At 36.7% G+C, this 15,788-nt stretch overlaps 1 protein-coding gene across 1 annotated transcript in view; it reads right to left on the reverse strand.

Annotated features, from left to right (window-relative positions):
• LOC114061668 (loricrin-like) overlaps window positions 1-15,788 on the reverse strand; it is a 38,357-nt gene that overhangs the window by 1,044 nt on the left and 21,525 nt on the right. The window contains exons 26-47 of the mRNA XM_027892363.1: window positions 14,983-15,021; window positions 14,258-14,296; window positions 13,983-14,021; window positions 13,671-13,709; window positions 13,392-13,430; window positions 12,665-12,694; window positions 11,830-11,871; window positions 9,969-10,007; window positions 9,225-9,263; window positions 8,923-8,961; window positions 8,503-8,541; window positions 8,107-8,145; window positions 7,287-7,325; window positions 6,820-6,858; window positions 6,431-6,466; window positions 5,640-5,669; window positions 4,595-4,630; window positions 4,095-4,133; window positions 2,884-2,922; window positions 2,416-2,454; window positions 1,180-1,218; window positions 585-623 (exon numbers count right to left, since the gene is read on the reverse strand). Coding sequence (XP_027748164.1) covers window positions 585-623; window positions 1,180-1,218; window positions 2,416-2,454; window positions 2,884-2,922; window positions 4,095-4,133; window positions 4,595-4,630; window positions 5,640-5,669; window positions 6,431-6,466; window positions 6,820-6,858; window positions 7,287-7,325; window positions 8,107-8,145; window positions 8,503-8,541; window positions 8,923-8,961; window positions 9,225-9,263; window positions 9,969-10,007; window positions 11,830-11,871; window positions 12,665-12,694; window positions 13,392-13,430; window positions 13,671-13,709; window positions 13,983-14,021; window positions 14,258-14,296; window positions 14,983-15,021 — 837 coding nt within the window. The remainder of the gene's footprint in view (window positions 1-584; window positions 624-1,179; window positions 1,219-2,415; window positions 2,455-2,883; window positions 2,923-4,094; window positions 4,134-4,594; window positions 4,631-5,639; window positions 5,670-6,430; window positions 6,467-6,819; window positions 6,859-7,286; window positions 7,326-8,106; window positions 8,146-8,502; window positions 8,542-8,922; window positions 8,962-9,224; window positions 9,264-9,968; window positions 10,008-11,829; window positions 11,872-12,664; window positions 12,695-13,391; window positions 13,431-13,670; window positions 13,710-13,982; window positions 14,022-14,257; window positions 14,297-14,982; window positions 15,022-15,788) is intronic.

Here is a 15,788-nt window from a genome sequence, read left to right on the forward strand (position 1 = left end):
GCAAATAGTTTTAGTTACATCCTCTGCCTCATGTTACATCTGATAATTCCAGCTAAAATTGATGGAAAGGCAAAAGTCTATTTTTCTCTCATTCCATTATTATATTTGATACAGAGCTTTCCATCTCTATATTTGAAAGAGGATGTTAAAAAATTGATGAGTACTGAAAACAAAACAAAACAAAAAAAGAAGTGCGAAACCAGGTAACCAGCCAGTGAAACACTCAAGAATCTAGCTTATTTAAAAAAAAAAAGAAAGTGAAAGATTAACTGAACACAGCCTATAAAATCTACACAGGGAACAGGAATGTAAAAAACAGAGGACAGAAAAATGTAACAAGGCCCCTAACTGAAATCTGAAACAAGACAGATTTAGATTTAAAATATAATTGACACAGAAATTGCTTTCCCAGGCTGAGTCCATATTTTCCACAGTATTTTCTTTAAATATGCTCTAATACAAATGGAACTTATACAGAACATTCTCTCAAGACCAAATCATCCCAAAATTGCTCTACCTACCACACAGGTTTCTTTGTTTACTAAGAAAAGAAGATGAAAATGCTGTGATGAAACTATTCTTACCTGTTTTCCAGAATAAGTGCTTCCTGAGCTAGAGCCACCCTGTAAAATAATTATGGACCATTTAATTTTGTAGTATTAAACTCCAAGTGAACAGTGTCCAAAGAGCACACAGCAGTCTGGAAAATGCCCTGGATAGTATTACTTTTGATATTGACTTTGATTTTGCCATTTTTGTTGCACTTCCCCCACCCCATTTTAATTGAATGGTCTCAAGTAAGCACAGCTATGCCCTCTTTATTCCATCAACAGTTTCAGAGGAACGTGTCAAAGCAACGTGCCATTGACTGAACTACAGTTTGAAACTGAAACAGTTTCCCTGATATTTAAATACATCATTCTTATCAGAATGGTCCAAACATATTCCTGCAAGTAAGTAACAGAGTATATCAAACCTTTGCTAAGGGAGGAATAATTGCTGCCTAATTCTAAGGTTCAAGTTTGAACAAAATATTCCAAATTTTTTTGGTAATTTTTTTCAGACATTTACCATTATAACATAATTTTAAATTTCACCCCCATTTCTGTTATCTATTTTAAAAACCAGTATCCACATTTCTAACTTTGTTGCAGAATACTGAAAGAAGAATATCCTTACTGGCTTTCCTTGATGACTGCCTCCTGAGGAAGATGAACCCTGAAAAAAGATACCTGTTTTTGACTCTAAGTCTATTTGCACTTATATATTCTCACTGTCTGGAATAAAGGACCACAGGAGAATGAACTCTGTCTTGTGTCCAGTCCTCTAAAAATCACAGGGAAAACCTTATCTGAGATACAAATATTCTTTCAAATAATGAATTGGAGGTTTTGATACAATGTTCTCAAGAAGAAAGAACTGTTTTGTAGTTGTGATGTGTTTAATACATGGAATGGAAAAAATAACAAGGTCTAATGAAACATTAATTCACCTGGTATCCATCTATGTTTACATTTGGGGGGAAAAAAAAGACACCACCAACAAAAAATGCAAATGTTAGAGTCCTTCATTCTACAGCCCCTATTTGAAGACAACTCTAATAAGAAAAGTAACTCTTAAAAAAATGAATATAGAAAAATAAAACGTCTTATTCAGCTTTCTGGGAAAGTGGCTCTGCTCATTTGAATGGCATTGCCAACAGGAAATGTTACAAGCATTGACTCCTTAAGAAATGCCATCAAATCCAGGACACAAAGTGTCTCGCCTTTATGATTCATATCTTAGAAAATATAACATTTATGCCCACTTTTTAATAACAGGTACACCTTCTTTTCTATAAGACATAAGCTAAAACATTGTGTGTGCTTAATGGTATCTGCTGCCATTGAAGGGCAAGCGCAAGGTCCAAATTACACAGTAAAAACAGTAGTCTGACATGTGAGAAGTTGAAAATATGCATAGTTAAATGGCAACTATTATTGCCTTCAAAAAGAAAAAGTAAGCATTTTCTTCAAAGCAAGCCAGAAATGCTTAAGACGAATGCATTTAAAATCAATGAAAAACTGAGCCCTGAGGACAAAGTGTATGATTATTTTGAATTTAAACAGAAATAACTGTTCAGAAGTTAGTTAAACAAACAAATTAAAAATAAAATCCTGTGATCTCATTCTGTGATTACTAGAAGTTCAGTTACATAGTAAAATGCTGTCTCAAAACAACAGAACTGTGTGAAAATAAATATTGTGTTTGCATTTGTTGAGATTATCCCAGATGACCAAATCATGTGAAACTCTTTGCATATTGAAGTAATTCTCAGAAAACTGCCTGGTCCATAACTGACTAGATACAGTTTTTTTAACCGGTGTATAAGAAGAAAGAAAGATAAATTTGAATTTTTTTTTTTTTTTTACTTACTGGTTTACCAGGTTGTCTGCCTCCAGAAGAATATGAGCCCTGTAAGAAGTCAATGCATTATCTATTAATTGAAGGAAAAATCTTCTGTCACTGCCTTGAGACAATTTGTGCAGTACTTGGGACAAACTTATGTGGATGTTATTTGAACAAAACCAGTAAATGGGGTACCTAAAACTTCAGCTCTGTACAGCACACCAACCCAGTGGCAATTTGAACCGAGAGCAGGGTGATGAAATACAGTTTGGTGGTTATAGTGCATTCAAAGGAGTGTTTTACACAGAGCAGTAATTCACTGTAACCAAATCTTTTATTCACCTTGCTGAAACGACCAATTGGTGTTACCTCAACTATTTAGGCTTTATAAAATGGCCAAATGAAGGTATCTTTCAGCATCAAGTAACTGACCTGATCTAGAAAGTACGTTAGGAAAAAGTTAGGAGTGATGGGATGGAAAGATAATATACTCACCGGCCCACCATACTGACTGCCTCCTGAGGGATAAGATCCCTATTGAAAAGAATTTGAGAATTTAATAGCAGTTACTTTTATTTTTTTTTTTTCTGTGCAGAATGAAACCTCACAGAATGACTTTTAACAGGAGATCTCTGTAACAATCTGGAAAGTATAATAATCTAAAAAGATGCAGTGAAAGACTTCTGACTTAAGGTCTCTAAGTTCCTTAACAGCTGAAAGTACTAAATTGGGCAAACAGTCACCAACTACCTGCTAAGGCTGTTCTGTTACATAAATAAATGGATCTAAAGTGTCTTACATACGGCTTTCAAAAGAAAAATAAATCTACTTTATTTGTGATTTTTTGCTACATCAGGTGTGTTCAGAGTGCAGCATCATGTGTATTATTGTAAAAATATCCTTATTATTCTAGGTAGGTGATTTGGGAGAAGAATTGATTAGCAGCTGTAAAAATCCTCTCCATGCTACAAGAGATTATCTTCTTTGTAGAGTGGTACTGAACTCAACTGCTTGCCAGTGGAGTGAAAGGAACTTTTTTTTTTTTTAGTATAGCAGAGTGAAACATTGCAAACACAATAATACTAAGGAAAAATAAGCTCCATCTTATTAGACAGTCATCCATTACATCTGTCAACTACTTGCACTGGTAGGATTTCTGAATCAGTTACAAACTACTAGGTCTAGAAAAGGTACTCAGGGAGATGATTACAGTAAGACTTGAACTGCAGCTGCAGATGAGGAAAGTACTATTATTGGGTGCACCACACCAGAATTTATATTTTCAAAGCAATACCTATTGGTATGTTTTGTGCCAAATTTTTCCAATTTTTGTTTAGATTAAATATAAACAAAATTAAAAAACAAACAAACTAACAAACTTCAATATAATTAAAAAAAACATGGAAAATATATTTTGAACTGGTGTCATAGCAATGTGAAACTGACATATAAAAATGGTTAATTAAAATTATCACTTGAGATAAGAGACATTCTGAGGTAAAACAACTATTATTTTATGATCTGAGGAATTTCTTTAAATTGAAATTTGTTTGTGCTACTCCATTTCAGTTACTGAGAGATGGTCCCTGTTTTCAAACATTTAAGAGTCTCTCTGAGAAACCGCCAGTATATGCACTGCACCAGATTTGTCATTTAGCAAGTAGCAAGTAGAAAAAAGATCTTGAAAGCAAAGAAAAGGTGCTTGCCTGTCCACCATACTGGTTGGTTCCAGAATATGATGAAGCCTGTAAAAAGAACATGAAATTTTCATAAATAGTTTTCTAAATAGCATCTGGAAAAAAAAAATCCTGGGCCTAGTATAAACAATACTCCTGACATTGATTAACTGGGAAAACTTGACACACTTATTAATGCAGTGGCAAATGACTAGTTGTCCACACATCGTGTTAGTGGTTTTGGCCGTGAGATGAACCCTGTGAATGATTCTTCAGTAATTTTTTTGAGGTAAGAAAGCTCCTGTAGCTACACAGTAAAATCTTGACTCTAGTTCATAGAAAGATAAAACTGGAATGTCAAGAGTGGTTCAGTAAGAGCCCCCTCTGCAATTATTGTCCCTATCTCTGTGACTAAACTGAGCTCAATATTTGATGGGTTCTGGGCAAATATGGCAACTGAGCCATGTTTATTCCTGAGGAATAGTTCCTGAGGAACTAATCTGTGTAAATGTTAAAGACAAACTGCCTACCTGTCCACCAGGGTAGTTGGCTCCTCCGAAAGAGCCCTGTGTTCAACAGAAATAGGAATGTTTATGCTGTGTTAAATTCAATGTCACAGAGGAGAATCAAGAGAACGTATTGACCAATTGCAGTGATCAAGTCATTTACACTGGTTATTACTATACTTTTGATTAAACAAGTAAAGGATTTAGTTTTTATTCATCCTGATTTGTATGTCAAGTATTTTTTGTTTATATATAATATATATGTTTATATATATATAATATGATATATAAATATATATCTCATATATAAGTGATAAATATTATAAAATAATTTCTCTTTGTATAAAGTCTAATTTTTAGGTTATTTTTGACACTTGATTCTCAGAATTTACATGGGTGTCATGAGTTGTGTACTTGAGCATGCGGTTTTGCTTGGTTGTGTAATCAGAGAAAGAGAAGTAGTCATTTAAGCAATTTTGAGTATACTGAGCACACAAGTCACTGAATCATCTCTTAGAAGTAAATTAGCTTGATCTCAGCAAAATAGTGGAGTGGGGGTTTTTAGATGTTGGGAGGGGGCATTTGTTTTTTTGTTTTTAAAGTAATTACAAAAGTATAAGGAATATACTAATTAAGCAGAAAAAAATGGAAATATCTTTAACTTTTAAAGTGCATTGCTCTGCTCCAATCTGAAAGCATCTGGGGACATGATTTTAGATCTGAGTTTCACTAGCTGAATCATGCTGTTAATAAGCATCATAAGAGCAGCACTGTTACACACATACATCCAAAACCCAATGAGATGTTTGGAAAACAGATTCTTAGAAAAGTCCCAGGCCTCTCTCACAAACTCAGTAGGTAGTTTTGAATACTGTACTACAGTTGCAAGTCACTTAATATTTTGTCTTCAGCAGGTTCAAAATTGTTCAATTCAGCATAATGTGATGAAAACTTCCATCATACATCATAGAATTTCACAGACAGAATTATTTAAAGAAACGTAGCTCCTTGGGAATTTTCCAGTGTGTGTGCATACTATGAAAAATATATAAAGACAAAGAATACTTACTGGACCTCCACCGGGGCACACACACCCACCCTGTACAAAACACAACCAAACTTACTTTCCTGGGTCTATGACTGGAATAGGCCTCTGAATTCATAAATCACATTCTGCTAACTCTAAGCAAATGGACTATCAAATCATGCTCACAGACTCCCGAAGCTCCATCTAAAAAGTAGTTTCTTTTTGCCTCCCCTGCCCTTTTCAGGCTAGCTGTACACTTACTCATCAATTTTTTAAGTAGAATTTTCTAATTTATCATTTAAAATTTACAGTAAAAACCTATTCCCTAAAATGATGAGTAGCAGATTCTGAATAGTAATACAGATTTTATTTTTTTTCCCCTGAGGAGACCAGAGCACGCAGAATTTCCCCAGGGAAGTGGTCACAGCACCAAGCCTGCCAGAGTTCAAGAAGCATTTGGACAATGCCCTCAGGCACATTATGTGACTCTTGGGGTGTGCTGCTCAGGACTAGAAGTTGGATTCGGCGGTCCTGATGGGTCCCTTCCAACTCAGCATACCCTGTGATTCTGTGAACACACACACTGCTCTTTCATGCTACAGATGTTACAGGAAACACTAAAGATGACTTCCAGTTGAGGCTTTTTAGGTAATTTCTACTCTGATAAAACTAAGTAAGAGGTGGCCAGGGGTTTACTATTCAGTGGTTCACTTTCCACATTTAGTCTGGATGAAATGTGTAAAGGGAAAAGAGTCTCATGAAGGAAAGCTACACAAAGCAGTTTGTGAGTACCTGACCCTAGCAGAACTGAACAGTGCCAAGAAAGAACATACCTGTCCACCAGACTGTCTGACTCCCGAAGAAAAGCCCTGGAAAAAATGAGTGACTAATTATTTCTGTGTTACTGAGTAACATCCTCACTTGTTCTCTGCGGTGCTCAGTCTTTGAAATTTCTTCTGTTTAAATGTAACAACAAAAAAAAGGGCTTCTCAAACCATGATCTGTTAAAGCAGCATTTCCATGCAGTCCCACAGGCCCCTGTATCATTTGCTCATACCGTGATCTGACATACCAGTTGCATCCATACTTAGCAATCCTCACTTAGCCTGGCTTTAAGCCATTCTTTCTTAGAATGTTCTTTTTTTGCAAAAAATACATGCCCATTTTCCTAATGTTTTTCTAGCTGTACCCAAACTGCAGGTACTATGAAAGTTAGTTTTACCTGTCCACTGTACTGGTTGCTTCCTGAAGAAGGCATACCCTAAAGAAATGAGAAAGCATTTATACCTGTTGCACATTATTTAACTCATGACCTGCCACAGAAAAACACATTTTTATTTGTCTTCCATGAATTTAAGTGTCATAGGAATGCAAACACTTATTTATAACCATCCTGAAAGCCACTGGTCTTTGCAGTGGCTGCTGTTTAGACAGAACAATGAAGTGTGAATCAAAGTCAGTGTCAGGCAGGTGTGAGCAGTGCTGCTGCCCTGGACTGTGTGCTCACAGCAGCCTCCTATGTTTGACTTACGAGAACGGGCTGATACATCAGAAAGGGATACATTCATCTGTTCTGCCTTAATATTGCTTTGCTGTAAGCTACCCCTTTACAAAGTATTCTATTTTTCACAAAAAATGGAAAGATGAACAATGGAAGAAACAATCCATAAACAGAAAAACAGTTCTCACCTGTCCTCCATACTGGCTGCCACCTGGGAAATATGGACCCTGAAGCAAAGGTGCCAATTATTTCTCAAATCAAAAAGCTTCTTTAAGAGCTTTTTAAAGAAAGACTATTTTCTTTCTCTGTTGCACAATGAAAAATTACAGGAAGATAGACATTCAAACTATTGCTTTATCTGTTCTGAGCAAATTAGGGGGTGTCCTTAACACATGAATCTTCCGTAATATTGATCATGAGCTATTAGGATATATATGTAGCTTTTTGAGACTATACTTGAACTGAAAATCTCTTTCTCCTCTAAGCCCCTTTCCAATAAATCTGACAATAAATGTTTTCTGAGTCCCAGGATGAGTTTGTTGGGGATGTCACCCCATATTAGAGGCTATACCACCAGCCAGCACTAGGAACCTTATCCATCATCTTCCATTTCACAAGGGCATGGAACTCTTAGCAACTCCTGATCTTCTGCCCTTTTCCTCTTCTGAGACATGCTGCTTCTCTGACATCACCTCTGATATTGCATTTTGCCTAAGGAGGTGAGGTAGAGGAGGAGTGAAATCTCCTTCCAGCCACTCCTCACTGTTAGAGCTAAGAAACCTTGACAGCAGCAGGGCAGGTTGGAGGGTAAAACAAGGCCAAAACTGCATTTACTGTGATACAACAGAAGCACCAGATCTGCCTAGGTTTTGTACTGTTTCAGATACGTCTTTAGATAGCTGACCATCTACTATCAGATCAACAGAGTTTACTCAGTGTTTTTTCAGTCAATATAAAAGTATTGGAACTGCATGTTAGAATAAGAACTACACAGGAGGAGATTCTCACCTGTCCTCCATACTGGCTGCCTCCTGAAGTAGGTGAACCCTGAACAAAAAAGAATTAAATGATCTCTATCTGTCATTCTACTCCTTTGAACCATGCTCCACATGAGGGAGAAGTACTCAGTTTCTTTCACTGCAGAACTGTGAGTGGATTGATCCACAAATGGGTAAGAATCATCTCCATTTACCATGAAGCACCAGAAATTCTCTCTTAAAAACTCTTCTGTGGCTTTGTGTCACATACATTTATAACTACTATATACCTAGCAAAAAATTAGATAAAACATGGGGAAAAAATCACCAAAATAAAACACAATCTCCTTAAAATGTTCTTTTACACAGAGACATTTATCAAATGCCTCTGATGAAGTAGTAAACACCACAAGGGAAGAACTCTCACCTGTCCACCGTATTGGCTGCCTCCTGAGGATGGTGAACCCTGAAAATAAACAAAAAAGGAAACTGAAACTTTTTTACACCTATTTCATAGACTCATAGAATCATTTCATGAGACTTCAAAAATTTTGGTTAACTTCATGAAGTACTTATTTATTTAAGAAATACATAACCTTTAGTCCTGCAAATTTCAGGAGCTGAGTCAACCATGTATTTCACATTCTATTTTTATTTAGTCTTAAATAATGACCTTCATCTGAACTTGTTTTGTTTAATCACAGTGGCACCAGAACGTTACTGAGAAAGATTTACTGAGAAGATTTTAGACTAAATTAAAGCTAAAATAGACAGCCAGGTAGACAATGAATAAACTGCAGCTTTGCATAGGTCAAAACTACAAGAGCAGGGACTATTAAATGCTTACCTGTCCACCATACTGGCTGCCTCCATAAGAAGATGGCCCCTGGAAAAATATTGAAAATTGGTTATTTCTGAATATCTAATTCATGGAGATGAGCAGCGAAGAGATCTATATTTTTTTTTATTTGTTTGTGTGCAATTAAACCAGAATAAACTGTATTTTTGTCTTCCTTGAATTCACATTATTAATGCAGAATACAGACCACTCAATATTCTTGAAATACTAAATTGACATCTTCTACTCCATACGAGTCAAATACTTATAAAACAAATATATCATATAAAATATTAAAAGTAAGAGCTTACATGTCCTCCATACTGGCTAGCTCCTGAGGAATATGAATCCTGCAAAGAATACCAAATGAGTGAATCACCTGCAGTAGGATTTCCTTAAACCAAAACATGACTCTCCCAGAGAGCAAGGTAAGAGTGAAGACAGGTGAGCAGGACTTTCATTATGCTTTAATGTTCAAGCCTTACAAGGTAAGCTGAAGAAATACCTGAGTTCCTCAGCAAGGGTGGAAGGCAAAGATGGACTGCTTTGTTTGTGTGACTTGTTGGGAAGGTTAAAGTGGCATTGTTTCCAGTTCTTTCTCTGCTCATTTCTGGAGAATGGAATTTCTTTATTTGGAAAGCTGAGTGCTGGGCCCAAGCTAGCAGTAAAATATTGGCTACTCAACAGGCCACTGAAAACCGAACTTAGCAGATTTACTGAAACCTCCTATAATAGGAGGTTTCTTTAAAGAGGGGAGATTGGATTTGTTTTTCTTCATAATGGGGTTAGGTCCACTAGTAATAAAAAATGCTACATATTAATTAACTCTTTCCCCACACTTTTTTCTTTTTTGTTTTGTTTTGGTGAGCTTCATGATGCAACTTTCACAAAAACAAGGGCACTAATTGCTAAAAAACCCCTTGTGTGTAATTTTTAGGACATATCAAACTTGATGAATTTCATTTACTGAGCTTTTGTTTTATACACAGTTTCCATGTAGAAACTGAATTTAATTGATGTGAAAAACTGTCTCTCCTTTTGGAATGAGTGCTTACTTGGCTATTGTACTGGCTTCCTCCAGAAGAAGATGAGTCCTGGGAAAAACAAAGACAACAAATCAATCAGTTATTTTTCTCTAAAAGAACTATTTCAAAGCAAAACTTCTTGAAGGATAGCGGTATATAAATTTATAATTTAAACCTTTTTGCTTGGGTTTAAAATCCATTCAAAATGTCAAATCGAGCCCTCCCTGCTCTGTTAATACGTCTACAATTCAGCGTGTAACTGTGGACCAGAATGGCTGCCTCCAGAGCCCCTTCAGAAAGGAAATACTGGCTATTTCACTTCAAAGGATATGAATGAAGGATGGGCAGCTTTTGTTTCATTTTAAAATCACGACACTGAAGAATTACGTCCTTACAAAAAGTTTTCGTATTAATTCTTCCAGAGTACTACAGACCTTTAGAGTACTCTGAGTTTCCACAAGATCTGCTAAGCCGATAAACTGTTTTTCGTTTAGCACATAATGTGAAACATGTATCAGAAATGTGTCCTTAATCATGAATTAACTGTGTAACATGACTTTTCAATTGCTCTGTAAAGAAAATATGAAAGATGACAGTCTGAGGTAAACTGCACTATGTACCTGGGGAAGAACTGAGATCTACCCTCAGGATGCAAAAGCTGCTCTCCTGTGGTGAGGTACTGGGTGTATCTATGCATTAAAGTACAGATCGGGAGTGTCCCCTTGAGACAAAAGTCCTGATAGTTCCCACTCACTGTGGCTCATTTTTGTAACGTGGGGTAGTCTAAGAGGGAATTAACTGGATGCCATTCAGATTAAACTAAATTTTAAAATGCTCTCTAGGGGTGCACTTAATGTATTCAGGTAGTAAATGGACTTCTGGCCTGTGGGACCAGACCAGAGCAGACCATTCCTGAAATGTGTGTAGTATGGCCGTCAGTTCATCAGCACTGTTGCAGTTTGCAGAACTTGTTGATGCAGACACTCCACTACGTTCCCTCAGTCTTTATGCACAATCCTCAATTCCAAACTGCTGCCCAAAGACAGCCAAGTCAGTAAAAAACCAAAAAGAATCAATCCCAGTTGGAAGTTTCAAAGGAAGCAAATAGCAACAACAGTAATAAGAAGGATGCAGAACATAGGTAGTTAAGAATATTTTCCTGACTGTAGATACACACACTTTCCTCCTTCCTACAAGGGAGCACAAGACCAGTCCTATTTACCGTGCTGTATTAATTTCTGTATAGCACATTTCTGTAGCAGTGTCCCAGACAGCTCTGTATCAGCCAGCAGCCTGGTACAATGTGGTACAATACCACAGAGTCCTGTGCTAGAGGCAAAAAGACCCAAACGTTTTTCTTCCCTTTGGTGCAGCACATACAGAGATCCCATGACACACGTTATGACTTTCCAACACACAGTGAACAGAACTGGTCTTGAGAGTGCTGCAAACAGATCTCTCCTGCAAAAATGATCTTATCCCTGTGAGAGGGCGAGCAACATGAGATGACCGACCTATGAATAATGACCTTTTTTTGCAGTAAATGATCTGAAAGGAATACAATCATGTAAATCCATATCCTTGGGGGTATTTTTACAGAATTCCAAAGAAGCCAATGGAACTGACTCCCCAAGTAAATATATATATACTGTTATGTAGCTGCATTTATGACAAACATTTTTCGTTGAAAGACTTCTCTTTACATGAAAATATTTCAAATTGAAAGAGAAACTGAGTGTTGCATGAATGTCCTCTATATTTTTGACTGAAACTAAGGTATGTTATTCTCACAAATGTATGATTTCTATTAGGCACTGACTCTTTTAAACTCTCCAGCAAAGGAGACAAAGCAAACAGAGGGCACACTTAAAAGATGATGAAGATTGCTTACATTTGCAGAGGCATCACTTCTGACTAAGGTAGGGGATCCACCCTATAAGGGGGCAAAACAAAAGGAAAGAAAAATTAGCCTTTGTCTTTGATCATAAACTGGAAATGAAACAAAATCTTAAAATGCCTATTCTATGACATTTCAAAGAAGAACTATCACAGTCTGAAAATAATTGCACTTAGACTTCACTTCCTTTTATCAATTTACCAAGATAACAAATAGTCTTTTTTTGGCCTGGAAGCCTGTAAATCACAAAGTATCATATTGTATCTATCTGTCATATTGTTTAGCCTGGGGAAAAGGAGGCTCGGGAGACCTTATTGCTCTGTACAGCTGCCTGAAAGGAAGTTATAGTGAGGTGGAGGGTGGTGCCTTCTTTCCAGTAACAAGCAATAGAACAAGAGGAAATGGCCTCAAGTTGGTCCAGGGGAGGCATAGATTGTATATTAGGAAACAAACTCTTCACTGAAAGGGTTATCAAGCACTGGAACAGGCTGCTCAGGGAAGGGGTTGAGTCACCACATCTGGATATATTTAAAAGATGTGTATATGTGGCACTTAGGGACGTGGCTTAGTGGTGGGCTTGGCAGTACTGAGTTAATGGTTGGACTTGAGACATTTTCCAACTTAAATGATTCAATGATTCTATAACACTGAATTCTTCAATGAGAAATAGCTCCTACTGTATCAGAAACATCTAAGTAACCAAAGGAACAATGAATATGAAATTCGGAGTACATTCAAGTAAGTAAATTAAAAATAAATAGGATCACTGATAATTTTCCAGTTAAATAGTTTAGTAACAGAAAATGTATAATGAAAAAGTAGCACTTACAGAACTTGCCCCAGAACAATCACATGCACCCTGTAAAGAATGCAGAAAGTATTTAAGATATCAAGAGCACAGGAATGAAATGGACTCCATGTACAATTCAAATTACTGCTACCATCCCAGGTGTGCAAACCATAAAGATAAATTCTTAACTGCCCAACTTCTAGAAATGAGCTTATTTCATCCTATGCAACTATTTCTGCACTTACTGCTCTGATGGAGCAACAAAATGCTAATTTTGTTATCTTCATATTTTCTTATGTATAGTCTTTACCTTAAAAACCTTACTCACCAGAAGGATGATTAAAAAATTCTGAGTACTACTGCAGAAAGCAATTTTTTTTCCTAGAGAGGCCAGAGCACCTGGAGTACATGCAATACTATGTCCTGTTACAGATGATACAGAAAACAGGTGATTGCTATTCTGCTAAAACTATCTGAGAGCTGGCCAGGAGTTCACCATTCAGTGTCTCGCTTTCCACAGTCGATCTGCATGAAATGTGTAAGAAGAAAAGCACCAAAGCAGGCAGAGAAGCCCAGATAGTTACTAATGGCTACTCTGGCCTGCAGAATGTCCAAATGACATGGCAAAAGGAAATGCGTCACTGAGGCTTTGGGCAAAAAGAGCAGTGGTGAAGGAAAACAGTTCTGGTGAAGGAAAGCTATGAAAAGATAATTGTGAGTGCCTGACACTAACACAGCTGAAGACTGTGGAGCAAGAAAATCATACCTGTCCACCAGGCTGGCTGCCTCCTGAAGAAGATGAACCCTGTAAATGTTATATTCTCATTTAAAATTTTTTCTTTAAATTTTGACATGTGCATTTGTTTACAGTGTATTGTCTTTTTTAGCTATGTTTGAAATTTTATCTATGAAAAGATTAATGAGGACAAAATGAACCACACAGTAGTCTGGAAACTTAGTTATTACCAGTCTGGCCATACTCTCTGGAAATACGTACACCAGGGGAAAAAAACCCTCACAATAACAATGAAGAAAAGTTTCCCACCTGCCCACCATACTGGCTGCCTCCAGATGATGATGAGGCCTGAAAAAAATTAAAATTACTTATTTTTTATTTTAAAAATACAAATTGAGACTAAATATGTATTACTTTATTTTTTCCTGATCTTAGAACATCAGTTAAGACAGGAATTGTATTTTGACCACTCTGCTTACACTTGGGCTTTTACATAGAGATATAGAATGAAGGATAAATCCATCTTTTCCACAAATAAAGAATTGCTGTAATACAATATGAGGCCTCAAACGTTTGTATAGCAGATACTTCAGGATGAAAATACAAAGATTTAATATTTACCTGCCCACTCGAGTAGCCACCACCTTGAGAAGATGATCCCTATAAAAAGCAGATGCAATTTATTTTTGCTTAAAATGGCTTTTGGAAATCAAGACTGATGTTGAAGACATACAATTATTAATTTTTTCTTTCCAAACAGTTTGCCATTTGATTTCACAAGACATGATGCCAGATGTCATGAGAAATTCTAGGAAATAAATGGCTTGGTACAGTTTACTCATTGGGATAATTTTTTAATAGTAGAACTGCAAATAATGAATAAAATAGATGCTTACATGTCCACCTGACTGGCTGCCTCCTGGGGAATAAAAATCCTGGAAAAATGTATTGAAATTACATGAAAAAAAACAAAAATCAAAACCTGGAAAGATCAGGATGGAAGCTAAACATTCCATGCTTCTCCACTTTCCGCAATTTTCTCTTATGGATTGTTCAATAACAAAAATTAAAATCTGTCTTTCTGTATAAAACAGCACATGCCTCTTTATGACTATTGATAATTCCTCTTTTGGTGAAGATATTCTTTGGGAAACAACAACTAAATAATTATTATATCTCCAACAAAATAATTTCTCAGTCTGTGTTATTTAATCCTCATTGGAATAAATACAGCGGGTGCCATGTAAAAATGGCAGAAAAATGGAAGCCCTCAAACAGCACAGCAAAGCAAAGGGTTGCACTTGGAATAAATGCTGTAAAAATCATAGTATTGAAGCTCTTTGCAATTAAGCAATGATTTAAAAGCCCAGGATCCTGAACAAGTGAATTGTGGTATCACGTTTGTGAGGTGAGTTTGATATTCAAGAGCACACCTCAGCATCGGTTGGGATTCCTACCAGTGCTTTGACTCTTTAGCCATATCCTCATTCCCTCTGTGCTTGAAGACTTTCTATCCCACACTGGAAGCTGCCACACCAGTTTCCACCCAGGATTTAGGTGGCTGGCAGTTGCCAAGCCTTGGGTCAGACACCCTGACAATACATAAGGAAGAAGTTCTTACCCGTTCACTCTGGCGGCTACCAGATGGTGAGGAGGAATCCTAAAAAAAACCATTAGAATTGAGTTATTTCTGTGGCAAATATTACTGTTTTTTTCTGAGCAAGGGTGGAAGGAAAAGAAAAGTACTGCTTGTTGGGAAGGTTAAAAATGGAGGCTGTAGGATAAGCAACCTGTATGTTCTCTCTCTGCTCATTTCTGGTGAATAGCATTTCTTTTGGAAGGTGGATTCTGACACAGTGAAATAAAGGAATGAGATCACATCTCAATCTATTTTATTTCCTCCAGAATGTTACAGAGGAAAGCACCAGCATTCTAAAAGCTGTCTTGGTTCTTGTAAGACCTCAGTAGTACACACCAATGTTGTTACACCTTGCTTTCTTTCAGAGGGCTTTCTGGGCCCTCTGGTATCATATTTTAGCTTTCTTAAATATCCATAAGAAGATTTTGGTACAGAAACTACATTGAAACTAATGACCCACTATAATTGTGGCTGACGAGCACAGCTGAATTTCTAATTATTTGCAGAGAACAGTTTCCTACTAACCAGGACCAGACTTACTGAAAATCCATTTAAATTATGATCAATTACTTCAGGCAGAGACTAAACTTGTAAAGTTTTATAAACAACTTCAGCATAATTATTAGGAAATATACTTTAGTCAGGAGAAAAGGCATCTCCTTAAACAGAAAAGCAGGCAGTTTTCACCACACTACACAAACCCAGACCATTCCTATGTAATATATAGATGAAGGAACTTGAATCTTATACGTCTGGCATTGGAAAAACACAAATGAAGTGTAGTGTGA

The sequence above is a fragment of the Empidonax traillii genome, unplaced genomic scaffold (assembly GCF_003031625.1).
Source record: "Empidonax traillii isolate 1590-97213 ecotype Southwest subspecies unplaced genomic scaffold, ASM303162v1 scaffold347:size1123457, whole genome shotgun sequence".
Classification (NCBI taxonomy): domain Eukaryota; kingdom Metazoa; phylum Chordata; class Aves; order Passeriformes; family Tyrannidae; genus Empidonax; species Empidonax traillii.